The 26,308-nt window shown below is 43.5% G+C and overlaps 1 protein-coding gene across 1 annotated transcript in view; it reads left to right on the forward strand.

Moving 5' to 3' along the window:
- LOC138645095 (cytohesin-3) overlaps positions 1 to 26,308 on the forward strand; it is a 126,173-nt gene that overhangs the window by 61,682 nt on the left and 38,183 nt on the right. The window contains exons 4-8 of the mRNA XM_069734149.1: positions 6,001 to 6,067; positions 12,226 to 12,344; positions 17,771 to 17,851; positions 20,754 to 20,866; positions 21,507 to 21,655. Coding sequence (XP_069590250.1) covers positions 6,001 to 6,067; positions 12,226 to 12,344; positions 17,771 to 17,851; positions 20,754 to 20,866; positions 21,507 to 21,655 — 529 coding nt within the window. The remainder of the gene's footprint in view (positions 1 to 6,000; positions 6,068 to 12,225; positions 12,345 to 17,770; positions 17,852 to 20,753; positions 20,867 to 21,506; positions 21,656 to 26,308) is intronic.

The raw sequence follows: 26,308 nt of genomic DNA on the forward strand, positions 1-26,308 counted from the left end.
CCCATTGAGCTGACATTTTTGCAATGTGCTTTCCTTAGGTGCGGCTCGAGAAGGTGAAGCACGTGGTCCACATACTGTACAAGTAAAAAGTGCGCAATTCCTGGGGAAAAAAAAATGTATCCAACAATGTGATCTGTGCATCAGCCTTATAATCTTGTGTTTTTCCTCCGAGCCGGCGTTTTTAGTTCTCTTAGCTCCTACAGCAATGATCAACTCAAATTACACGGAGCCGCTTATAAGACAGTGGAGAATTAGATTTCATGTCACATTAATATTTTAGGTTTCTGAAGAGCCATGATTAGAAGAGCGAGGAAACCAATTAATGTTCTATTTTAAAGGCTTCTCGTGATTGTCGGCGTGCAGATAGCCCACAGGCAACACAAAGCCGCCAAGTGTAAGACAGGATATTGTGTGTAATTTTGGTGGGAAGTGCTAGAAGCAGGATATTGGCGTTCCTGAAATTAATAAAAGCACACATTCAGCCGAACTTTCGCCCTGGAAAATAAGTCATGGGGCAACATCTAAGGAGGAAGAACTACTGTACGCTTTTTAAAATAGCAAATCGGTGACCATTACATGCTGTATGTAGCTTTCTACTTCTGGAAAGGCCGGGCTTGGAGGGTGAACATGTGCTTGCAAATTTCTGTTAGTCTGGTTGGCTTAAGCAAACACCTTCCAAAACCTATGGGGTGGTGGCTAGACCTTCGAGGAATTTGAGTTCCATAAATGAAGACACAATTTACAAGGTAGCAAGCAAATCCGCTGCTGTAAGGCCCTTCAGCTGAAGGGACCCTACTCCCACCCATATCCGCAAAAAAAATAATAATGTTCTTCTATTTCTGGTGAGACAGAAGATGAAGTCCTGAGAAGCTTTGTCTGTATTCACTTCAGCATTTTTTTCAGTATTTTTCTAACTGTACAGTCAGGAACTTGAACATTTATCATGGTAACTGAGGCCTTTAGAGTCTGAGCTGTAACTCTTGGGTTTGTTTTCAATTTTTCTGACCATTGTATGTTCTGACTTGGGTGTGAATTTGCTGAGATTTCCATTCTAGGGAAGATTAACTGTCTTGAAAGTTTTACACTTGTGAATACATTTCTTACTGTAGAATGATGGACTGGAAATGGCTCTATAATGGTTCTAGATTGATGGGTAGTGAAAATTGCTTCTCTAAGATCATTGCTGGTTTCCTGCATCCTTGTCATTGTGTAAACACATGCCTGATTGCCCCAGAGCAGTGAACTGCAAGCAACAAACTGAAAAACCTTCTGCTTTCATAGAGGTGGTCACGTTTACTGATGAAGTATTAATCGAGCATTTGACAAGCAGTGCCAGGCTGCTACTTACCCTCTTAATTCATATGGAAGCAGTAATGGTGTACGGTACTTAATTTCTCACCCACTCTTCTGCGTTTTGGCCTAGTTTTTGATCAACGACATGATGTAATTTATTGTGTATTTTTCAGATTTCATAAGGACCAGATTTTCACAACCATAGAATTCAAGATCTTAAAAAAAAGTATAATGTGGATCTTTTGCATACCTATCTGTAGTGTTTTATTAGCAGCACGAATGCGCAAATGAAGTTTGATTTGTGCACCCACTGCCTCCAGAAGTGCTTGAGAGCAGTCCATAAACTTGAAACAGGGGTGAAATCCTTTTTGCATTTTTGTGAGAAATACATAATTGAAATGGTATGCGAATGGTTTTAAGTGCAGTGATCGGGCACTGCACTTACACCTCTCCTGCTTCTCTGCTTTTCTCCACCCGCTGCCTGCCTCCCATCTCTGACTGACAGTTGACTCCTGTTTCAGTGACCTGTCAGTCCGCGAAAGGTGGCAGAGAGCGGGTGGGGAGTAGGGAGAGAAGCGAAAGGAGGCAGACAGCGGGCGGGGAGTAGGGAGAGAAGCAGGAGAGCTGTAAGTGCAGGGCCGGCTCACTGCACTTACAACTCATTAGCATAACATTTCAACTATGAATTTCTGTAAAACCGCAAAACTGATTTGTACAAGAAAGGTAAGGATTTGTTCAGCATTAAAGCACATTTATATACATGCCATTAATAGGGTATGTAAAATCCTGATGACCGATTCTCTTTAATGGTGGGGGAGGGGTTTGGATCGCTTAATGGTGGGGGAAGAACATTTTAGGTTTAAGAACCGCCCAGAAAGCATACAGGAGGCGTGACACACAATGTAATAAAAACTTGAATTAACAGTGCACAAAGTATGTATACGTACCGCTACACTGCTCCTATATAACTCTATCTACAGTTTTGCAGGCGGCGGAGGGCCCATTACCTGCATAGGTCTCGCATCCTGTGTGTTATGGCTGTCCTTGGTTTGTCAGGTCTCGCTGATGCCAGAGTGAAGGGATTTTACTGCACGAGTATAATTTATTATTATTTATTGTTATAGCGCCATTTATTTCATGGCGCTTTACATGTGAGGAGGGGTATACATAAAAACAAGTACAATAATCTTAAACAATACAAGTCATAACTGGTACAGGAGGAGTGAGGACCCTGCCCGCGAAGGCTCACAATCTACAAGGGATGGGTGAGAATACAGTAGGTGAGGATAGAGCTGGTCGTGCAGTGGTTTGGTCGATCGGTGGTTACTGCAGGTTGTAGGCTTGTCGGAAGAGGTGGGTCTTCAGGTTCTTTTTGAAGGTTTTGATGGTAGGCGAGAGTCTGATATGTTGTGGTAGAGGGTTCCAGAGTAGGGGTGATACGCAAGAGAAATCTTGTATACGATTGTGGGAAGAGGAGATAAGAGGGGAGTAGAGAAGGAGATCTTGTGAGGATCGAAGGTTACGTGTAGGTTACGTGTAGGTAAGTACCGGGAGACGAGGTCACAGATGTATGGAGGAGACAGGTTGTGGATGGCTTTGTACGTCATGGTTAGGGTTTTGTACTGGAGTCTCTGGGCAATGGGGAGCCAGTGAAGGGATTGACAGAGGGGAGAGGCCGGGGAATAGTGGGGGGACAGGTGGATTAGTCGGGCAGCAGAGTTTAGAATAGATTGGAGGGGTGTGAGAGTGTTAGAGGGGAGGCCACAGAGCAGGAGGTTGCAGTAGTCGAGGCGGGAGATGATGAGGGCATGGACTAGGGTTTTTGCAGATTCTTGGTTGAGGAATGAACGGATTTGTGAAATATTTTTGAGTTGAAGTCGGCAGGAAGTGGAAAGGGCTTGGATATGTGGTTTGAAGGAGAGATCAGCGTCAAGGATTACCCCGAGGCAGCGAGCTTGTGGGACTGGGGAGAGTGGGCAGCCATTTACTGTAATGGATAGGTTTGTTGGGAGGGTCGCGTGAGATGGGGGAAAGATGATGAATTCTGTTTAGTCCATGTTAAGTTTGAGAAATCTAGCTGAGAAGGATGATGAAATAGCAGATAGACATTGAGGGATTCTGGTTAGTAGGCAGGTGATATCTGGTCCAGAGATGTAGATCTGTGTGTCATCAGCATAGAGGTGATACTGAAAGCCATGAGATTCTATGAGCTGTCCCAGGCCAAAGGTGTAAGTGGAGAAGAGCAGGGGCCCAAGGACTGAAACTTGTGGGACTCCGACAGATAGAGGGCGAGGTGAGGAGGTGGTGTGTGAGTGGGAGACGCTGAATGTCCGGTCTGTTAGGTATGATGAGATCCAGGATAGGTCCAAGTCTGTGATGCCAAGGGATGAGAGTGTCTGTAATAATAGGGAATGGTCCACTGTGTCAAAGGCAGCCGACAGGTCAAGGAGGAGGAGGACAGAGTAGTGTTGCTTGCTCTTGGCGGTTAAGAGGTCATTGGTGACCTTAGTTAGGGCAGTTTCAGTGGAATGGTGTGACCGGAAGCCAGATTGTAAGCGGTCAAAGAAGGAGCAAGAAGAGAGATGGGAGGACAGTTCAAGGTAAGCGTGTTGTTCCAGTAGTTTGGAGGCATAGGGGAAAAGTGATTTAGGGTGATAGCTAGATACAGAGGATGGGTCAAGAGAGGGCTTTTTGAGGATAGGTGTGATGGAGGAATGTTTAAAGCTTGAGGGGAAAACACCAGTTGTTAGTGATCGTTTGAAGATATGGGTTAGGGTTAGGATGAAGACTGTGGTGAGGTTTGGGATGAGGTGGGATGGGAGCGGGTCAAGTGCACAGGTGGTGAGATGCGATCTTGAGAGTAGAGTGGAGAGTCGATGTTCTGTAATGGTGGAGAAGTTGGTTTTGGAGGTGGAGGGCTGGGAAGTCGGGAGGAAGGGCTCTGGGGGTTGTTGACCAAAACTGTCTCTGATGCTATCAATCTTCTGCTTGAAAAATGAGGCAAAGTCTTCAGCAGAGATAAGTGGGGTGGGAGGTGGTGCTGGGGGACGGAGAAGAGAATTGAAGGTGTTGAATAACTGTTTAGGGTTGTGAGACAGAGAGAATATGAGAGATGAGAAGTAAGTTTGTTTAGCTGTGGCGAGTGTGGTCTTGAAAGTAGTGAGGGACTGTTTGAATGCGATGAAGTGCTCGTTGGAGTGGGATCTTTTCCATCTGCGCTTAGCAGCCCTGAAAGCTCGCCTCAGCTCTTTGGTCAGGCTGGTGTGCCAGGGCTGTCTGTTGATTTTGCGAGCTTTGGTATGTGTAAGTGGGGCAGCAGATTCCAAAGCTACAGCTATTGTGGTGTTATATAGAGCGGCAGCGTCATCCGCATTGTGTAGGGAACTTATGTCAGTGAGAGGGAGGAGGGATTCAGAGAATGAATGTAGGTCAAGATGTTTAAGATTTCTGCAAGGGTGTGAAAGTTTGTGGAGTGGGGATTGTAGAAATGGAGTGGAGAGAGATGAGAATGTGAGAAGGTTGTGGTCAGAGAGTGGAAGAGGTGAGTTAGAGAGGTTAAATAGGGAGCAGAGGCGGGTGAAGATGAGGTCTAGTGTGTGACCGTCTTTGTGAGTGGCTCTAGAAGACCATTGAGTGAGGCCGAAGGAGGAAGTGAGAGATAGAAGTTTAGCGGCAGCTGAGAGGGAAGTGTCAATGGGGATGTTGAAGTCGCCCATGATGATAGTGGGGATGTCCGCAGAAAGGAAATGAAGTAGCCAGGTGGGGAAGTGGTCAAAGAAGGTGGTGGCTGGCCCTGGGGGGCGGTAAATGACAGCCGGTTGGAGGGGGAGTTGATGCGCACAGAGTGCACCTCAAAGGAAGGGCGGGTAGCAGAGGGTGGCAGTGGGATTGGGGTGAAGGAGCAGTTATCTGACAAGAGAAAACCAACTCCTCCGCCATGCTTGCTGCTGGGGCGGGGTGTGTGAGAAAGATGGAAGCCACAGTAAGAGAGTGCAGCAGAGGAGGCTGTGTCAGAAGGGGTGAGCCAGGTTTCGGTGATGGCGAGGAAGGAAAGTTTGGTAGTAACAAAAAGATCGTGGATGTAGGAAAGCTTGTTGCAGACAGAGCGAGCGTTCCACAGAGCTCCTGTTAGTGGGACTGGGGAAGCGGGGGCTGGGCGAATGGGTATAAGGTTAGAGAGGTTACGGAAATTTGTGATAGAGTGTGGATGTGAGGTAGAACTGACTGTGGGGATGTGGTGAGGAAGACCAGGATTTGGAGAGATATCACCAGCATCCCAGAAGGGATTTTACTGCACGAGTATAATTTACTGCATTTGTAGCCGTTTCATGATGTTTAGACGGGCATCATGCCAATCCCCTCTTGTAAATGTAAACTGAGAAAGAAATATGGTATAATACTTGTGATGTCAGGGGTTTTACCATACCAATATACAGCGAGGACAGGCGCTCGGCTGCTGCGGCTTTATCTCATTCAGATCAATTAGTGGTGGCCTCTTAATGCTTCCGGAGAAAATCACAGTAAACCTGATGACTGCATCCATTTTCTGTCTTCAGTAACCTCATTAGACGGTCTAAAAAGTCCTTTTTTTATCAGTACCGTATATTGTGATTCATGATTTTTCTAGAATGTGTGTTTTACGGTTTGTAAAAGCAGTTTTTTAATTATTTTTTTTAAATTATTATTTTTATATTTTTTTTCTTTTAGCAAAACCACCCAGAGAAATAAACAGATTGCCATGGGAAGAAAAAAATTCAATATGGATCCCAAAAAGGTAATTTTAATGTTATTTATCTGAAATGTAACTCGCTTTATTCTCCTAACAGAACCACGACCCGCCCATTTTCTAATGATACTTGTTGACCATAATAGGCTTTTTATCATTGGGGTCTATCAGGTTTTGGGATTTTTTTTTTTTTTTTTTTTTACCACAGACATCGAAACCCCTGACGAAAAATGCATAACTCTTGTTTTCTTTTTGTATTCTATTTATGCGATTGTTTCTTTTTTGGGGTGTAATGTCCACATCTGATTTCCATACCCCAGTATAAAGCGCCTCCTATCATAAAATGTTTTTTTTAGGACACATTTGGGCAGTGTTTTACTATGAGGAAAACCGAAAAAATTCAAAAAAAGACCTAAAAGAATATGCTTTATTATCAATAAATTTAAAACCAGGAACCACTTATAACCTAAAAACCAAAAGTAGGGAGCCTATGGGTCAGAATCTGCTAGTAATAAAATACGGAACACAGAAAAAATGTCATAATAGGAAAGGACTAGGGAGGATAGTGGTGCCTCACCCTAAACAATTCCCTTCCTTGCAGCGGAGGTTGGCACCCTGGGATACGAAACGGCACCCCCGCTCAACGTAGACTGACCCTGGGGACCCTAATAGGTATCCCTACCAAAAGCCACCACCCAAACAAACACCACAAAACAGAAAAGAGTGAATACATACACTAAGGTGCGGCAGCTAGTACTGACTAATGGTGAATCAATGGCACCAGTGAGCTTGATTCAATAAACTCTGAGGAATTACTGAGACTCTTGATTATGTTAATACTAAGAGATAAGGCGATTCACAGAGATAGAACGTAAACAATGTTTTATAATACAGTGTACTCCTCCTTCCAGATAGAATTCAATCGGTACAGGAAAGAGACATGAAATGATCACCTATTGGAAGAAAGCGTCTTTCTACAAGTGAAAAATGATATTAAGCACTATATATTCAGAGTGTCTAAAAAATGATTCACACAGAGGGAATCGGCACCACCGCCAGAATAGTATTGGCATTATTGCCGGAATAAAGCCATTAGGCGTACACAATGTTGCATATTAATTGATGGTTTGTCATGTACGAGCCATTCCTACCATGCTAGATAATTAAATGCAAATGATGGCATCACCACCAGAAAGGTATGGGCATCGTTAACAGTAATGTTGTGATCAGTCCCTTTTAATACACAGTGGCATCACTGCCAGAAAGAAATCCATTCATTCAGATGTATATGAGGGCATCATCGCCAGAGATATAATGATCTGTAAATGTCAGCAAATAGTGGCATCATCGCCAGAAAAAGAGCCCCAACAAAAATATATAGTGAACGGATCAAAAGTTGATGGCATCACCGCCAGAAAAAAATCATAATCAAAGCATATGCAAAGGCATCATCGCCAGAAAAGATCATGATCCATCTGTGCCAATAGCATCACTGTCGGTAAATGCAGGTATAATCCCCACACATTGGTATGCATAGTCAGAGAAAATAGCGCGGTAATGCTACATGGCTCAAATAGTGCAGCAAAGAAAAAAATGGTGGACAGCCAGCACAGCAGCACACGTGTATGTTTATAATACACTTATCTTAGGAGACGGTGTCTCATCCCGACGCGTTTCGCCCCAAAGGAGATCCAGCGGGACTCATCAGGGGATGCCAATGGTAGGCATGGGCAGCGAGAGATGCAGACGCTGCACGCGGTCCGGAAGTCATGGATTTGGGAGCGCGCTTCAGCCATAAATGCGGTTCACCCGGAAATGTCCAAATTATTTCCGGTGCAGATCTGAAGCATAGTTTCTATTCTGGTGGGATAAGTGCGCATGCCCATGTAGCATTACCGCGCTATTTTCTCTGACTATGCATACCAATGTGTGGGGATTATACCTGCATTTACTGACAGTGATGCTATTGGCACAGATGGATCATGATATTTTCTGGTGGTGATGCCATCAACTTTTGATCCGTTCACTATATATTTTTGTTGGGGCTCTTTTTCTGGCGATGATGCCACTATTTGCTGACATTTACAGATCATTATATCTCTGGCGATGATGCCCTCATACACATCTGAATGAATTGATTTCTTTCTGGCGGTGATGCCACTGTGAATTAAAAGGGACTGATCACAACATTACTGTTAACGATGCCCATACCTTTCTGGCGTTGATGCCATCATTTGCATTTATCTAGCATGGTAGGAATGGCTCGTACATGACAAACCCTCAATTAGGCCATGTTCACACAGTGCGTTTTTTACTGCGGAACCGCAGCGGTATTGCCGCTGCGGTTCCGCAGCAGTTTTCCATGCAGGGTACATAACAATGTAACCCTATGGAAAACAGTCACTGCTGTGCACATGGTCCGTAATTTCGTTTAAAAAGCCGCGCAGAATAGCTGCGGCAAAAAAGGAGCATGTCACTTCTTTTTCCTGAACCGCAGCAGTTCTGCACCCATAGACCTCCATTGTGAGGTCAAAATCGCAGTAAAACCCGCAGATCAAAAATATATCTGCGGGTTTTACTGCGATTTGATGTGAAGAAGCGCTGCAGCAGGAAGTGCGGGGGAGCGGGCGGAAGTGCGTGGGCGGAGTGTGGCTGCCCCCCCGTGCTCCGATCCCGCCCCCCGTGCTCCGATGCCCCCCCCCAGTGCTCCGATGCCCCCCCCCCCCCGTGCCCTAATCTCCCCCCCTTATACTTACCCGGCGTCCCGGTGTCCGTCCGGCCGTCTTCTCCCTGGGCGCCGCCATCTTGCAAAATGGCGGGCGCATGCGCAGTGCGCCCGCCGAATCTGCCGGCCGGCAGATTCGCTCCAAAGTGCATTTTGATCACTGAGATATAACCTATCTCAGTGATCAAAATAAAAAAATAGTAAATGACACCCCCCCCACTTTGTCACCCCCATTGGTAGGGACAATAAAAAAATTAAGAATTTTTTTTTTTTTTTTTTTTACTAAGGTTAGAATAGGGTTAGGGGTAGGGGTAGGGTTAGGGGTAGGGTTAGGGTATTTTCAGCCATTTTAGCCCTAAAAAGCTTCCTAGGAAACACACAGTCTCTGCATAGAAAACTGCATAAAAAAAGGATAAAAAAAGCATCAAACGCATCAAAAAACGCATCAAAAAAGGACAAAAAAAAGACCAAAAAAAGGACCTGCGTTTTCTGCCAAGAGCTGCAGTTTTTAAAAAAAACTGTCCTGAAAAAAAAAGGATGGAAATCCTGAACGTGTGAACATACCCTTAATATGCAACATTGTGTACGCCTAATGGCTTTATTCCGGCAATGATGCCAATACTATTCTGGCGGTGGTGCAGATTCCCTCTGTGTGAATCATTTTTTAGACACTCTGAATATATAGTGCTTAATATCATTTTTCACTTGTAGAAAGACGCTTTCTTCCAATAGGTGATCATTTCATGTCTCTTTCCTGTACCGATTGAATTCTATCTGGAAGGAGGAGTACACTGTATTATAAAACATTGTTTACGTTCTATCTCTGTGAATCACCTTATCTCTTAGTATTAACATAATCAAGAGTCTCAGTAATTCCTCAGAGTTTATTGAATCAAGCTCACGGGTGCCATTGATGCACCATTAGTCAGTACTAGCTACAGCACCTTAGTGTATGTATTCACTCTTTTCTGTTTTGTGGTGTTTGTTTGGGTGGTGGCTTTTGGTAGGGATACCTATTAGGGTCTCCAGGGTCAGTCTATGTTGAGCGGGGGCGCCGTTTCGTATCCCAGGGTGCCAACCTCCGCTGCAAGGAAGGGAATTGTTTAGGGTGAGGCACCACTATCCTCCCTAGTCCTTTCCTATTACATTTTTTTGTGTTCTGTATTTTATTACTAGCAGATCCTGACCCATAGGCTCCCTACTTTTGGTTTATAGGTTATAAGTGGTTCCTAGTTTTAAATTTATTGATAATAAAGCATATTCTTTTAGGTCATTTTTTGAATTTTTTCGGTTTTCCTCTTTGACTAGACCTAGGCCATTCTTTTTGGTTTTCTCTCAGTGTTTTACTATGAACCAGATATGCCGATATATAGGCTGCCGTCTGCAGACAGATGTACACAAGGGTTTGTTTCTTTGGTACCGGAGGGATGAGTCTGCCTCCTGCATTTTGCCCGTCCAGTCCCGTTTAATCGGAGAGAAGTGGATTTAGTGTGGGCTGAGGCGGATCTGGGTAGACCTTACTGTGCGCTGTTAATGGTTGTCTTATGTTTAGAATGTTTTAAGTAAATTGATGGAATGGAGCGAGCTTTTATCTGGCAGTGAGTCGGAACAACGTGTTCTTACTTGGTTTTAATGGTTCAGAGACCAAATGCATCCTCCCTTTGCGAAGCCATTAGACGTAATAGCTTAAAGTGTCACTTTTTATAAAAGCATGCAGATATCATAGACTCTGAAAAATGTTGCTGACTGGTGGGGGGCTGGCTGATGAGATCCCCACCGATCGGTCCAACAACGTACGGGATCTATAGTAAGTGTACGGTACATTCATTCAGACTGACTTTTGATCCTGTACAAAGCTTTGTGTGCACAGCTAATGCACGAGTGTTTTTGACCTATCGGTGTAGGTCTCCGGACCCAATCAGCAACTTTATGCAGCGCCTATAATATATAAAGTCATTTTTTAAAACCATAGTGATATTTTAAAGGAGATATCTGTGACTAATCACTAACAAGCAGGTAGTTGCTAACACAGGCACTTACCGGTCTGTTGTACCCGGCGTCAGTCATTGACCGCTTCTGCCGGAGATTCAGCTGCTCCCTGTCAACAGAGCAGCAATTTCTCTTCCTGTTGACGGGGTAGGACTTTTTGCGTCATGCTGATTGACAGCCGTCTTCCACCAATTAGGCAGCAGAGAGCAAGCTGTCAATCATCATGAAGCCAGAAGTCCTACCCTGTCAACAGGAAAATAAGCTGTTGCTCTGTTGACATGTCTTCAGTGGAAGTCTGTGACCCCGGAGAACGGCGCCGGGCACAACTGTCAGGTAGTGTTTAGGCAGTTAAAGTCCTGGATGTACCCTTTAATATCTGCTGTTATGTTCTGGCATTGTAGTAAGAGAGCTATATGGCCTGGTGGTTGGTGGTTAGCACTGCAGTATTGCAGCCTTAGGGTCTAGGGTTGGGAGTTAAGAGAAACATTTATTTACTAATTGCCATAAGGCTCTGTTCATGTCACGTTTTGATCATCCGTTTGATGTAAAAATTCCTAGTTCATACTCCTCGCAGATTGTTTTGATATATCCCCCTGTATAGTCATTCATCTAGGCATTCATTTGGATATACAGACTAAAATAAGAAAAAAAAAAATAAGTGTCTCTCAGAGGCTCCACAGATCTGTTCTACAATTTGATAATGTACTTTGTGGAAATAACAGCAGTAGAAAACAAGGCATTGACCCACTGGGAGTCCAGATCGACTCATCCGCCAGTGCTGGACCTGAATCCTTAACATGAATTGCCAATCCCTACAAAGATCAAGGCTGTAAGTAAGAATCCACTATAAACAAGGATCCACTATAAGCAAGGATCCACCATAAAATAAAAAATACTGAGAATTGGTGCTGTGGATTTGTTTTGCTAAAATATATCCAGCATATTCCGCAGTGCTTTACAGACATTGTCATTGCCCACCGATTATAACTTTGATCTCAATTGAGGACATCAAGACCTATGAATATAGTATTCCTTAAATGTCTCCCAGCATATGCGTCAAGCATATAGCAGCCAATGTGAGCAAGACTCCCATATAGCGACAAGATGTTTTGCGGTACTTTTAAAGAGATGGTCAAGAAAGGAGAGGAGGAACTGCACACCAAATGGCACTTTTTTGAGTCTCGTGTCCAATATTCGCACTATATTAGGTACAGGTATAAATAGCAATGTTTCGAGTAGCACATGCTTCATCAGGCGTCCATGTGTATAGAGTCCAAGGTTAGGGGATTGCTTCCCCATAAGGAACCCTGGAAGATACCGGTCCTTCACATATGCCGCATGTGTGTGAAGGACAGGTATCTTCTAGTGACCAGTTATAGACTTGTATGAACTGGATGGAATATAGATTGTAATATCTGGTACGTAGGGAAAGAACGGCATTGTGTTGATGGTAACATTGGGGGCTTATGGTTTTTTTCTCTTTTATTAACAGGGCATCCAATTCCTGATAGAGAACGACTTGCTGCAGAACACTCCGGAGGATATAGCACAGTTTCTATACAAAGGTGAAGGTCTCAACAAAACGGTCATCGGTGATTACTTGGGAGAAAGGTAAATTGCTACCCTTGATATTAAACATGCGCTCGTCTTTCGCTGAGATAGACTGGAAATTCTGCATCCTGTATCAAGAAATCGAAAGTTAATGAGTCATGTCGAGCCTAAAGTCTGCAGCTTGTAAAAGTGCGGATTATAAAAAGAAAAAAGCTGATATCATTCAGATGATATGTATGTAAATGATTCAGAACTGGAAATGTGCAAGACTAAGTGCCGATCATGACGGCAAGAATTTTCCTGTACTTCTTGTGAGTTATTTATATTGTCCGAGCCTGCCGAGGCTGAAGTGGCTGATTACAGGGAGCAATAACCTGCAATGAACGGCATGATTGTATATTAAGAGGATCTGTCACATCAGAGATAATCCTTTTAATATGGAAGCCGTGGTGACAATCAGCTGATCATCGTGGTTCCGGCTCCTGAGACCTTCAGAAAACCTAAGAGAAAGCAGACGTGTCTAGGCTGAGTTTTGTTTTAAGAAAAATTGTGGCGGGCATAAAAAAAATTAAAGAGAGACCACCCCAGGTGCCAGAGGGAGAACTGCTGTTTGGTGGCTTATAGAGGAGGGTCCTAAGCAAGCGAACCCCCTGTGATTTCCATATGCACCAAGGAGGAATGTAGACGGAAGCAGTGGCATTATTATATAATGTTATATTATTATTATATAATGTTATATTATTATTATATAATTTTATATTATTATATAATGTTATGTTATTATTATATAATGTTATATAATATGTGTCCCTCATCCTGGCCCCATCCTGGTATATATGTCTCCTCTCCGGGGCCCCATATTGGAATGCAGTGGGTAAAATAAGTATTTGACACACTGCCGATGTTAACGTTTTCCCACCTACAAAGAATGGAGCGGTCTGCAATTTTTATCGTAGGTACACTTCACCTGTGAGAGACAGAATCTAAAAATAAAGACCATAAAATCACATTGTATGATTTTTACATAATTAAATTGCCTCCTTACACCATGGAATGTAACCAATTGGAACTGTAGCAATGGAAGTACCGGACAACTGACTCAACTATAGACCATTTTTACTGATTTTGCTATGTTACCACAAGTCCATCTTGGCGTCTCGTTCACAGCCAAAATGGAAGTGGTGAGGGGATGGGGTGTGACAGTGCAGATGGTTTCCTCACCCAGTTTGATCGGGCCATGTGTGTGTTCATATCTCAAGCATACAGCTATCTGAGTCATGTCAGTAGATCATAACTAATCTCCTAATGGAAAGACCCATCCCGGTTGGGTGTACAGTTTCATTTCTGACATATTCCCCAACAGAATCCGGACTGATTCCAGACCAAAAGGTGTCATTCGGAAGACCTCTTGGTTTTCGTCCCATTCCACCCCGATTTTGTCTCTAGCAATGCTGTTAATATTTTCTCTCTAGAGATGGTTTTAGTTCTCACTATTTGAATAGACGTCTTGGCCTCTAAATCTGCTATGCGTGCCAAACACACGGACTGTGCTCGCTATCTGCCACGCCGCTATGGCTCCTTTATAGGAACTTGTCCTGGCGCCAGCGTACAAATTTGGGCACACAAGCTCTGCATTGAGAATAATATTTTTTTTTAATAACTTTGCAGAACCTGCGCCTGGATGCTATCTAAGCTTAAACGGTTTGTGTACGGAGATTAAACCAAATATTTTCACTTTTGGATTCAAGACTGGCTTAGGGCTACGTCATTTGCTAAGTTTAGTGCTTTTTTCCCCCCACAATCTTTTAGTACATTTTTTTTATTTGGAACATACAGTTTAGTAAACGCAAATTACATTTTTTTTTCCTTACATAATTCTGTTCAATTTAACTACGGTTTGCATTTCTTTATATATGGGCTTCATTCATTTCTAAGTTAGTGTCCCTGTTTATGATCACACTCCCTTTTTTAGTGCCGTCCTAATGGGCTTGGTTGAGACATAACCACAGATCCAGGGCAAGCTGGATATTCCTGTTATTTAGCCCGTCCGCTGGCTGGTGGACTTGATTGCTCGCTTTAGCAGGAAGCATTGCGTTCTAGTAAGGAGGCTTTAAGGTGAAGTTCCTCGGTGAAGGTGTGGACTGACGTAACCATGGAATGCAGGACGGCCATGCATGCAGAATTTCACTTTTCTTAACCACCTCATCCGTAGGAACAGTAGTTGCCTGATGTATTTCTATCAAGCCTTTGCTACAAAGGAGACACATCTTAGTGTCAAGAAGAATCCCTGAGCCCTTTTCTTGCTCGTAGTCCAAAATAAAAGTTAAGGATTATGGGGCAAAGTAAGTAGTAGGACCATGAGAACAAATTTTCCAAGAGCATACTGAAAGACTGCATGCAGATAACTTGAGAAGCCTAGTAGTACCCCATAGCACCCAATTCGTTCCACTTTAGGTTTTGAAGGACCCCTGTAAAAGGAAGGCGGCAACACAATTGGTTGCTGAGAGTAAAAGGGTACTCGTATGTAAAGGGATATTTCTACCTTGGACGTTTATGGTATATGGACTTAAAGGATTTTTCTCGAGTTTGGAAACATCATTGTAGAGACTAAATTAAGGACAGCCATCTTATGCGAGTTGTGGGCACATCCACGCTGCCATGTTAATCAGTTTCTGCAACTTTCATAGAAGCGAGTGAAGAGAGCTGCCACCCCTCTTTTCCTGGACTTGGGGGTCGTTGATCTCTTTAAGTGGGATTTTTCTTGAGTTTGGAAATTATCCAATAACTTCCCGATCGTTGAGGTCCAATAGCTGGAACTTCCACCAATCCTGAGAACATGGGCTCTGAAGAACCCCATGCCAATGGAGTGGTGGTAGATGACACGCACCTCACTTCCACTTATTCTTATAGGAGCGCCGTAGACCAGCCAAGCACACCGCTCATCTGTCTCTGGCAGTCCAATTAATAAATCAGTGTAGCAGAAGTGTTCATGATTGACCATTGCTCCAGTCACATTCGATTCTGGTTTTCAGGATCGGTGGGGGGTCAAAGCGGTCAGACATCAGTGATTGGGAAGTTATCTTCTATCACATGGATAGAGGATAACCTCCAAACTTGAGAATACCATATAAATGTCTGAGATGCAGGTCCTAAATCGGAGACCTGTATCTTTTTGGTGAATGGAGGTCCACTGACCTGTCCGGTGATGCTATGGCTGCCACATCGTTGTACAGACTGTATTAAGGACCTCCATCTATGTGAGCGGTGGGAACAGCCAAGCGGCCATGCTAATCAGTTTCTGCAACTTCCATAGAAGAGTGAAGAGAGCAGCCACCTCTTTTTCTGGACTCGGGGGTCGGTGATCTCTTTAGGTCATAGGGAATCCATTCTTTACAGAAATGAGACCTGCATCTCTGACGTTTTTATGGATATGCCATAAATGTCCAACGTGGGAACTTTATATTATACAACGTGTCAACTCTCCTTGTTTTTAAACTGCACAACTCCGTTACACCCCACAGGCCTGATTCCTGTTTATAGAAAATGTTGACACTTTCTAAATGGCTTAATGGCTCAAACGTTACCTCCTGCACTCCATCACTAGACACCCAGTGTAGCGGAGGCACAAAAATCCTTCTCTTGGCAGCCCCAGCAGCCATCAGCTGTCACTCGCCCGTCCCTGAATGCCCCGGTTGTGTAATCCTGATTTATACTCACAATGATTTAGGAATGCGGACATGTGTTAAACCATTTAAGTCCATGACCCGGCTCTAGCGAGCTGCCACTGCATGTCTGCCTAGTGATCAGCAGGAAATGCACAAACCCTCGTATTATAGTTATGGGAACGCCAGCAAGTTCATTCAATGAAGAAAACAGACGAAACTGAAGGAGCTTAATGGATATTTATTTTGTTAAGGCATTACTAGTATTATAAACCTTAAAGGATTGTTTGAAGCATTAATTCTTACCACCTACCTTAACCCCTTAGTGACCGAGCCAAATTTTTGAAATCTGACCAGTGTCACTTTATGTGGTAATAACTCTGCAACGCTTCAACAAATCCCAGTGATTTTGAGATTGTTTTTTCGTGACACATTATACTTTATGATAATGGTAAATTTAGTTCAACATTTTTTGTGTTTATTTATAAAAAATATAAAAAATTTGAGAAAAATGAAAAAAATTAGCAATTTTCTAATTTTGAATGATTATCCCTTTAATCCAGATGGTCATACAACAGCAAACCATTAATAAATAACATTTCCCACATGTCGGCTTTACATCAGCACCATTTGTAAAATGTTATTTTATTTTGTTAGCATTTTAGGAGGTTTAAAAATGTAGCAGCAATTTTTCATTTTTTCAAAGAAATTTACCACATTTATTTTTTTAGGGACCTATCCATGTTTGAAGTGACTTTAGGGGTCCCATATATTGGGAAACCCCCAAACGTGATACCATTTTAAAAACAGCACCCCTAAACATATTGAAAACTGCTGTCAGGTAGTTTATTAACCCTTCAGGTGCTTTACAGGAATTAATGCAAAGTGGCATGACAGAAATGAAAATGTGTATTTTTACCACCTAAATGCCTCTAACTTCTAAACAGATTACTACAGCCGTCAGACTCTAAGGCCGCTATTTGGTCATGAATTGCCATCGCAAACATCAGGACCACACAATCATGATCTGAGGGCACCAATTGGGATAAAGAAGAAGCCCCCACACTCTGTTAACCATTTATAATGATGTAGTCACTATTGGCAGCAGCATCTAAGGGGTTAAACAGATTTAGAAGGTGCAAATACTGATCGTGGCTGATACAGCAAGTTGTCAGCTATAGTGTACAACCAACAGATGCTGGATTGTCATCTGTATGGGGAGGCTATTCTCTTATATCTCAGGTCAGTTAAAAGACGTATTGGCGGTCATTAAGGGGTTAAGGTTGGGTGGTAACTAGCAGATTGATGTGGTTCTGGATACCGAGACCTCCGCTATTCCTCCCCCCAAAACAGCTCTGAAATTCCCCATTGGAATGGAGCACTCCATCACTTTTCATTATGTATGGGACTGCTGGAGAAAGCTGAGCGATGTACTCCATTATCTCTGATAGTCCCGAAGAGAATGTATGGAGCAGTGAGCAATGACGCGCTTGTATGGCCACTGCTCCATTCCCAGAGGACGTTGCCAAATATCCTTCTTAGGATCAGTGAGGGTCCCGGCAGCTGGATGCCCATCAATTGCACGAGTTATCAAAGGTGATGATGTTTAATGTTTGGGATAACCCTTTAACAAAACTTGCTTATATTCTTGTATTTCCTACATAATATACTGACTTTGGGTGGATGAATGGATTCCAAGATAACCTGTCCGTCACAGCTTCCATCTAACATGTACATCGGGACCTTTGGAGACCATTAATGAAACGTAGCCATAAGTGATCTATAATCTTCTGAGCGTCCCAATATCTTCTATTTTTCTTACAGGGATGATTTTAATATCCAGGTTCTTCAAGCATTTGTTGAACTCCATGAGTTTGCGGATTTGAATCTTGTCCAGGCATTAAGGTCAGTGCAGCGATCATCACATGATGAGGTCTTCTGTTTCCGACAACTCGTCTGTCCCAGAGGTGGACACAGTCGGCAACGGGCGACTAAGCAAGAACAATATACAGACCTTTAGCTCTGAGTGTTAGAACGCTATGTATGGACCCTCCCTTCATCTGTCTGGCCGCACAGTTATTGTTGGCCATGGGTAGCAATTATTACTAAAGTCTGAAATCTAAAATGATAATGGAAATCTCTGTTTCTGCTTTTGTAGGGGATGTCCAGCTAGTAAAACATTGTCATTAAATGTGCTTGAAGGAGTAAGCAATGTACTAATACACTTCACATCTAAATACCTTTTGTTTCAAACTTGGGTCTCGTCAGGCCCTCATTTATCAGTGTCTGCATATGAGCAGAGCTTGGAAAGAAAGGGCTGGCTGACTTCTCATTTCATTCGCCCCTTTTCTTGGCAAATATAGAACCAAGTAAGAGAGCTGACTTAGCCTGTCACCAGGTCAAAAGTCTGAAGGTTTTGCTCTTATTTTATTACCGCTGCTCCCCTGAGTATTCTGTTTTTTTTTTGTTTTTTTTATAATAAATCTGCCATACACTTCCAGAGTTATGGGCACTTTTTACTTAAAGCTAATTTTTATGTTTTTTTTTTCCCCAAGGGGGTGTTGCTCATAGGCACAGCAGCCTAGAGACACACCCCAGAGGATCCTCTGAGCCGCAGCCCTTTTAGTAAAGACCATAAAAATTTGCAATCAATAAGTCTTTGGGACTGTATGGTGGATTTAAAAAAAAAAAAAAAAAAAAAAAAAAAAAAAAATTAAATACCGTATATACTCGAGTATAAGCCGACCCCCCCTAATTTTGCCACAAAAAACTGGGTAAACTTATTGACTCGAGTATAAGCCTAGGGTGGAAATGCAGCAGCTACCGGTGAATTTCAATAATAAAAATAGATCATTATTTCCCCATAGCTGTGCCATATAGTGCTCTGCGCCGTTCATTATTGCCCTATAGCTCTTCCCCATATAGTGCTCTGCGCCGTTCATTATTGCCCTATAGCTGTGCCCCATATAGTGCTCTGCACCGTTCATTATTGCCCTATAGCTGTGCCCCATATAGTGCTCTGCACCGTTCATTATTGCCCTATAGCTCTGCCCCATATAGTGCTCTGCACCGTTCATTATTGCCCTATAGCTCTGCCCCATATAGTGCTCTGCACCGTTCATTATTGCCCTATAGCTGTGCCCCATATAGTGCTCTGCACCGTTCATTATTGCCCTATAGCTGTGCCCCATATAGTGCTCTGCACCGTTCATTATTGCCCTATAGCTGTGCCCCATATAGTGCTCTGCGCCGTTCATTATTGCCCTATAGCTGTGCCCCATATAGTGCTCTGCACCGTTCATTATTGCCCTATAGCTGTGCCCCATATAGTGCTCTGCACCGTTCATTATTGCCCTATAGCTGTGCCCCATATAGTGCTCTGCGCCGTTCATTATTGCCCTATAGCTGTGCCCCATATAGTGCTCTGCGCCGTTCATTATTGCCCTATAGCTCTGCCCCATATAGTGCTCTGCACCGTTCATTATTGCCCTATAGCTCTGCCCCATATAGTGCTCTTGCACCGTTCATTATTGCCCTATAGCTCTGCCCCATATAGTGCTCTGCACCGTTCATTATTGCCCTATAGCTCTGCCCCATATAGTGCTCTGCGCCGTTCATTATTGCCCTATAGCTGTGCCCCATATAGTGCTCTGCACCATTCATTATTGCCCTATAGCTGTGCCCCATATAGTGCTCTGCACCATTCATTATTGCCCTATAGCTGTGCCCCATATAGTGCTCTGCACCGTTCATTATTGCCCTATAGCTGTGCCCCATATAGTGCTCTGCGCCGTTCATTATTGCCCTATAGCTCTGCCCCATATAGTGCTCTGCGCCGTTCATTATTGCCCTATAGCTCTGCCCCATATAGTGCTCTTGCACCGTTCATATTGCCCCATAGAAAGCTCTGCCCCATATAGTGCTCTTGCACCGTTCATATTGCCCCATAGAAAGCTCTGCCCTATATAGTGCTCTTGCACCGTTCATATTGCCTGGCCTGGCGGCCTCGACCAATCAGAGAGCCGGGATTTCCAAGACAGACAGACGGAAAAACCCTTATAATTATCGTGATCTTTCCTATGAATAGTCTGAATTGAAAGCAGAACCAAAGTTGGCACCAATAATGCTTACTTAGCGAAAACCATTTTGTGCCAATAAGCCTTGCCACATAAGACTATATAGAACTAATGTCTCTTGGAGCGCTAACGTTAGACCACCCACTGTGGGCCCCTGATTACACAGACCGCCGTTTAACACAGAGAAACATTGCAAGATTTCCATTTCATAGTGTCCCAAAAGTTTAACCCATGTAGTTTATGTAATCATCATATGAAGTATAGGCTATGTATAGGGCAGGCACTACGAGAGAACCTCTTACAGAGTCTAGTCTAATGGCGGTACTTGTCATTTTGTGGGTTACCCTGGTTTGCCAAAGTCTTGAGAATTGGCAATTTACCAAAAGTTGCTGCAAATCTAATATAAAAGTGACGGCAAACATGACCCGAAGGAATGAGACACAGGGCTGATGCCTTTGAAGGGATTGGGGGTCTATAACGTTTAAGGATTCTGATAAAGGGGGAGAAGAGCAGAGAAGTGACGGCAGAAGTAGGTCAGTAGTAGCAGGGCTGTGGAGTCGGTAAGCCAAACCTCCGACTCCTCAATTTCCTTGACACCAACTCTGACTCCACCAAAATGGGCTCCGACTCCACAGCCCTGAGTAGTAGGAGCTGTCCGTAGACAAAACTGGTGCATTTTCCACATTTCTGTAATGCTTATATATGTTTTTTATTTCTTTTTTATAATGCAGACAGTTTTTGTGGAGCTTCAGATTACCAGGGGAAGCCCAGAAGATAGACCGGATGATGGAAGCATTCGCATCCCGGTACTGCCTGTGTAACCCTGGGGTGTTCCAGTCCACAGGTTAGTGTTTCACAGCCGCCTAGCACAATAACGAGAGTGATTTTTTTTTTAGAAGAATTATTTTATCAAGTTTTTATGTTAAGTTTTCTTTTTTGTTTGTTGCGTTATAGGAAACGTTTACTTTTTTTATTTACCTTATTTCAGTTTCTGTGGGTTTTTTTTCTGCCCCTTAAATTGTTTGAAAACTTCTCTTTGTTGCACACAAGTTCAAAGTTCTTGTAATATCTTTATTTCAACGGGCCAGATGGGTTATTAAAGGTTCTGTTTTAACTCGTGGACCTTCTACAACCGATCAGAAGGTTTAACGTCCCCCATACACAATAGGCCAACGTTTGCCCAAATCGACAGGTTCAGCTGATCGTTTTATGGGGGTCCCTTGATAGATTATTTTGGGGGAGTTAAAGATCCTGCATGTCTAATTTTGACCTGTCAATCGTTTTGTTGTCTAGAGATAAGCCGCCAAAGATGTCTGGCAGCAGCTCCCTCCTGGAGCACACAGGGGCTTTCAACTGAGCGAGCTCTGGGCAAAATGGCTGCAGCCAAACGATCAGCTGAACCTTTTTTTGGCCATCTGATGCCTAAAATGTATGGGATAATAACCTAACTTATATAGTAACTTTCAGCATTTTTTCCCCTATAGATACCTGCTATGTCTTGTCTTTCGCCATCATTATGCTGAACACAAGTTTGCATAACCCCAATGTGAGGGATAAACCGTCAGTAGAGCGTTTTATATCTATGAATCGTGGAATCAATGAAGGTGGCGATCTTCCAGAGGAATTATTAAGGGTAATTCAATCCTCTTAATTTATACAATATTGTTTTATCTATAGAACTTTGTTACTACTTTTTATATCCGGCTGACCTATTCGGTTGTGCTGTGCCAAGAACGCGCTCTCCTCATTCCCTTCTTTCAGTAACACTCACAACTTTGTCCCTTCATTTTTAATTGAACCCAATTATATTTTGGAGTATGAAAGGAAGCTAGGAGAACCAGTGAAAATTCAAGGGTGACATCTTAAGAACTTAAAGATTTTTTTATTTATGCAGTTTTTTTTAAAAGGGGTTCCCTTTAAAGGCATCTTGTCATTAGATTCATGCCACCCGAGCCACGGACCGCAGCAAGAAACCAAAGCTTGGCAATAATTTGGTACTTTTTTGGAGCCACACAATTTCCAGGACCTAGTTACTTTTTCAAAATTTCATAGAATATTGAAGCTAGCTTGTGGGGTACAACTCACATAGACATTGGGGAATATAAACTTCCAGGTGTCTCCATGCATCTCCCGGTTCAGCTCTGGAAATAGACACAATCCAGAATCGTCCCAGCCGGAACCCAAATACTCATAGGTGGGCAGATTCTGGATTGTGTGTACTTCCATAGTAGAATTGAGTGGTGATTGCAGACCCCAGGAAGCCTGTGTTTGTTATGGTCTGTATGAGTTATAGCCTATGAGATCACTGGTGCGCAGTACACTTGATGGTTGCAATCACTGGTGCGCAGTACACTTGATGTTTAGTCACTGGTGCGCAGTACACTTGATGGTTACAATCACTGGTGCGCAGTACACATGATGGTTACAGTCACTGGTGCACAGTACACTTGATGGTTACAGTCACTGGTGCACAGTACACTTGATGGTTACAGTCACTGGTGCGCAGTACACTTGATGTTTAGTCACTGGTGCACAGTACACTTGATGTTTAGTCACTGGTGCGCAGTACACTTGATGGTTACAATCACTGGTGCGCAGTACACTTGATGGTTACAGTCACTGGTGCGCAGTACACTTGATGTTTAGTCACTGGTGCGCAGTACACTTGATGTTTAGTCACTGGTGCGCAGTACACTTGATGTTTAGTCACTGGTGCACAGTACACTTGATGTTTAGTCACTGGTGCACAGTACACTTGATGGTTACAGTCACTGGTGCGCAGTACACTTGATGGTTACAGTCACTGGTGCACAGTACACTTGATAGTTACAGTGACTGGTGCGCAGTACACTTGATGTTTAGTCACTGGTGCACAGTACACTTGATGGTTACAGTCACTGGTGCACAGTACACTTGATGGTTAGACACTGGTGCACAGTACACTTGATGGTTAGTCACTGGTGCACAGTACACTTGATGGTTACAGTCACTGGTGCGCAGTACACTTGATGGTTACAGTCACTGGTGCGCAGTACACTTGATGTTTAGTCACTGGTGCGCAGTACACTTGATGTTTAGTCACTGGTGCGCAGTACACTTGATGGTTACAATCACTGGTGCGCAGTACACTTGATGGTTACAGTCACTGGTGCACAGTACACTTGATGGTTACAGTCACTGGTGCGCAGTACACTTGATGTTTAGTCACTGGTGCGCAGTACACTTGATGTTTAGTCAATGGTGCGCAGTACACTTGATGTTTAGTCACTGGTGCGCAGTACACTTGATGTTTAGTCACTGGTGCACAGTACACTTGATGGTTACAGTCACTGGTGCGCAGTACACTTGATGGTTACAGTCACTGGTGCGCAGTACACTTGATAGTTACAGTGACTGGTGCGCAGTACACTTGATGTTTAGTCACTGGTGCACAGTACACTTGATGGTTACAGTCACTGGTGCACAGTACACTTGATGGTTAGACACTGGTGCACAGTACACTTGATGGTTAGTCACTGGTGCACAGTACACTTGATGGTTACAGTCACTGGTGCGCAGTACACTTGATGTTTAGTCACTGGTGCACAGTACACTTGATGTTTAGTCACTGGTGCACAGTACACTTGATGTTTAGTCACTGGTGCGCAGTACACTTGATGGTTACAATCACTGGTGCGCAGTACACCTGATGGTTACAGTCACTGGTGCACAGTACACTTCATGGTTACAGTCACTGGTGCACAGTACACTTGATGGTTACAGTCACTGGTGCGCAGTACACTTGATGGTCACAGTCACTGGTGCGCAGTACACTTGATGTTTAGTCACTGGTGCACAGTACACTTGATGTTTAGTCACTGGTGCACAGTACACTTGATGGTTACAATCACTGGTGCGCAGTACACTTGATGTTTAGTCACTGGTGCGCAGTACACTTGATGTTTAGTCACTGGTGCACAGTACACTTGATGGTTACAGTCACTGGTGCGCAGTACACTTGATGGTTACAGTCACTGGTGCACAGTACACTTGATAGTTACAGTGACTGTTGCGCAGTACACTTGATGTTTAGTCACTGGTGCACAGTACACTTGATGTTTAGTCACTGGTGCACAGTACACTTGATGTTTAGTCACTGGTGCACAGTACACTTGATGGTTACAGTCACTGGTGCACAGTACACTTGATGTTTAGTCACTGGTGCACAGTACACCTGATGGTTAGTCACTGGTGCACAGTATACTTGATGGTTACAGTCACTGGTGCACAGTACACTTGATGGTTACAGTCACTGGTGCGCAGTACACTTGATGGTTACAGTCACTGGTGCGCAGTACACTTGATGGTTACAGTCACTGGTGCACAGTACACTTGATGGTTACAGTCACTGGTGCGCAGTACATTTGATGTTTAGTCACTGGTGCACAGTACACTTGATGGTTAGACACTGGTGCACAGTACACTTGATGGTTAGTCACTGGTGCACAGTACACTTGATGGTTACAGTCACTGGTGCGCAGTACACTTGATGTTTAGTCACTGGTGCACAGTACACTTGATGTTTAGTCACTGGTGCGCAGTACACTTGATGGTTACAATCACTGGTGCACAGTACACCTGATGGTTACAGTCACTGGTGCACAGTACACTTGATGGTTACAGTCACTGGTGCGCAGTACACTTGATGTTTAGTCACTGGTGCACAGTACACTTGATGTTTAGTCACTGGTGCGCAGTACACTTGATGGTTACAATCACTGGTGCGCAGTACACTTGATGGTTACAATCACTGGTGCGCAGTACACTTGATGGTTACAGTCACTGGTGCACAGTACACTTGATGGTTACAGTCACTGGTGCGCAGTACACTTGATGGTTACAATCACTGGTGCACAGTACACCTGATGGTTACAGTCACTGGTGCACAGTACACCTGATGGTTACAGTCACTGGTGCACAGTACACTTGATGGTTGCAAATCACACTGAAGGCACAAGACACTTGTTAGTCACAGTATTCCGTGGATGGCACAAGTAAACTTGTTGGTTGCTGGTCGATGGCCCAAAATGTCTGAATGTCCTAAAACTTGATTTTTCTTTCACACAAATAGATTATAGCTTGTCCTGTCAATGTTCGGCTGGATGCTCATCACATTCGCATTTTGCCAGAAACTATATTTACTCGTTCTCCCAGATATATGTTATAGATTGAGCCCCCAAAAACTGATTTTTGGGCTCCATTTGACCTATCTAACATGATAGATTACCCTATTTTATCTAGTAAAAAAATGTCTGGACTGACACTGGTGTCCCCTTTTGTTGTACCCGACTGCCAGAGAGATTTTACTGCGCGGTATCAGGATATGGAGGGTCTGCTGCATATCGCCACATTTTGGTAAGAGGGAGGATAATGTTCATCCCCTTTATAAGTGGCCAGTCACTTTTCTTCTCGCCAGGCATCTTGGAGCCTAGTGTGATTGCACAAGGCCACCATAACAGCCCTTTAAAGCCCCTTTTTTACCCCCCCAGGCATTCTACAGTATAAAGGTATAAATGGAACGAGCGGATAGAGCGTTTTAGCTAAAAACGCCATTCTTCAGCACATTTGTGGAACAAGAATTACAAGTCGCAGACTAAACACAGTATATAGCCAAAACCCTGGCTTATGGGCACGGCATAATTTGGCAGGACAAGGTTCATGGTTCTCCTTTTGTGTATGGAGCCAGTGTGTTTGTGGCTCTGTACAGCCGGAGAACGCAATAAAGTCTCATCCGTTCCTGTTGCCGTCTAATGTATTTACCATAGGAACACTAAAGCCACTTTCACAGGAAGCCAATGATCCCTCCAGCATGGGTCTGTTCCCAGGAGAAAGCGGTGATGGCTTTCACAACCACTACTGAAAAATAATGCATATATCTTTCTTTTTTTGCAGTCTTTTTATTTTATAGACTGAAGAACATCTTTCTATTTTACAGGATATGGGCATTTTGAGGATTTTTTTTTAATTATTTTTAGCTTTACTCCTTCACCACCTTGGGATTTTCCATTTTTGCATTTTTGTTATTTTTTTTTTAACCATGTTCACTGAATGCTAAAGCTGACCTTCCATTTTGATTCTGCAGGTCCTACACATGCAGATGCCACTCTTCATGATGTGATGCTCCGTTTGATTTTTGATAGTTATTAACATTATTGTCCATAGAGGCCATTTTGGACTTAAAGGAAATCAGTCAGCAGGTTTTTGCTATCTAATCTGAGATCAGCATAATGTAGGGGCAGAGACCCTG

Source organism: Ranitomeya imitator, chromosome 7 (genome assembly GCF_032444005.1).
Source record: "Ranitomeya imitator isolate aRanImi1 chromosome 7, aRanImi1.pri, whole genome shotgun sequence".
NCBI lineage: Eukaryota > Metazoa > Chordata > Amphibia > Anura > Dendrobatidae > Ranitomeya > Ranitomeya imitator.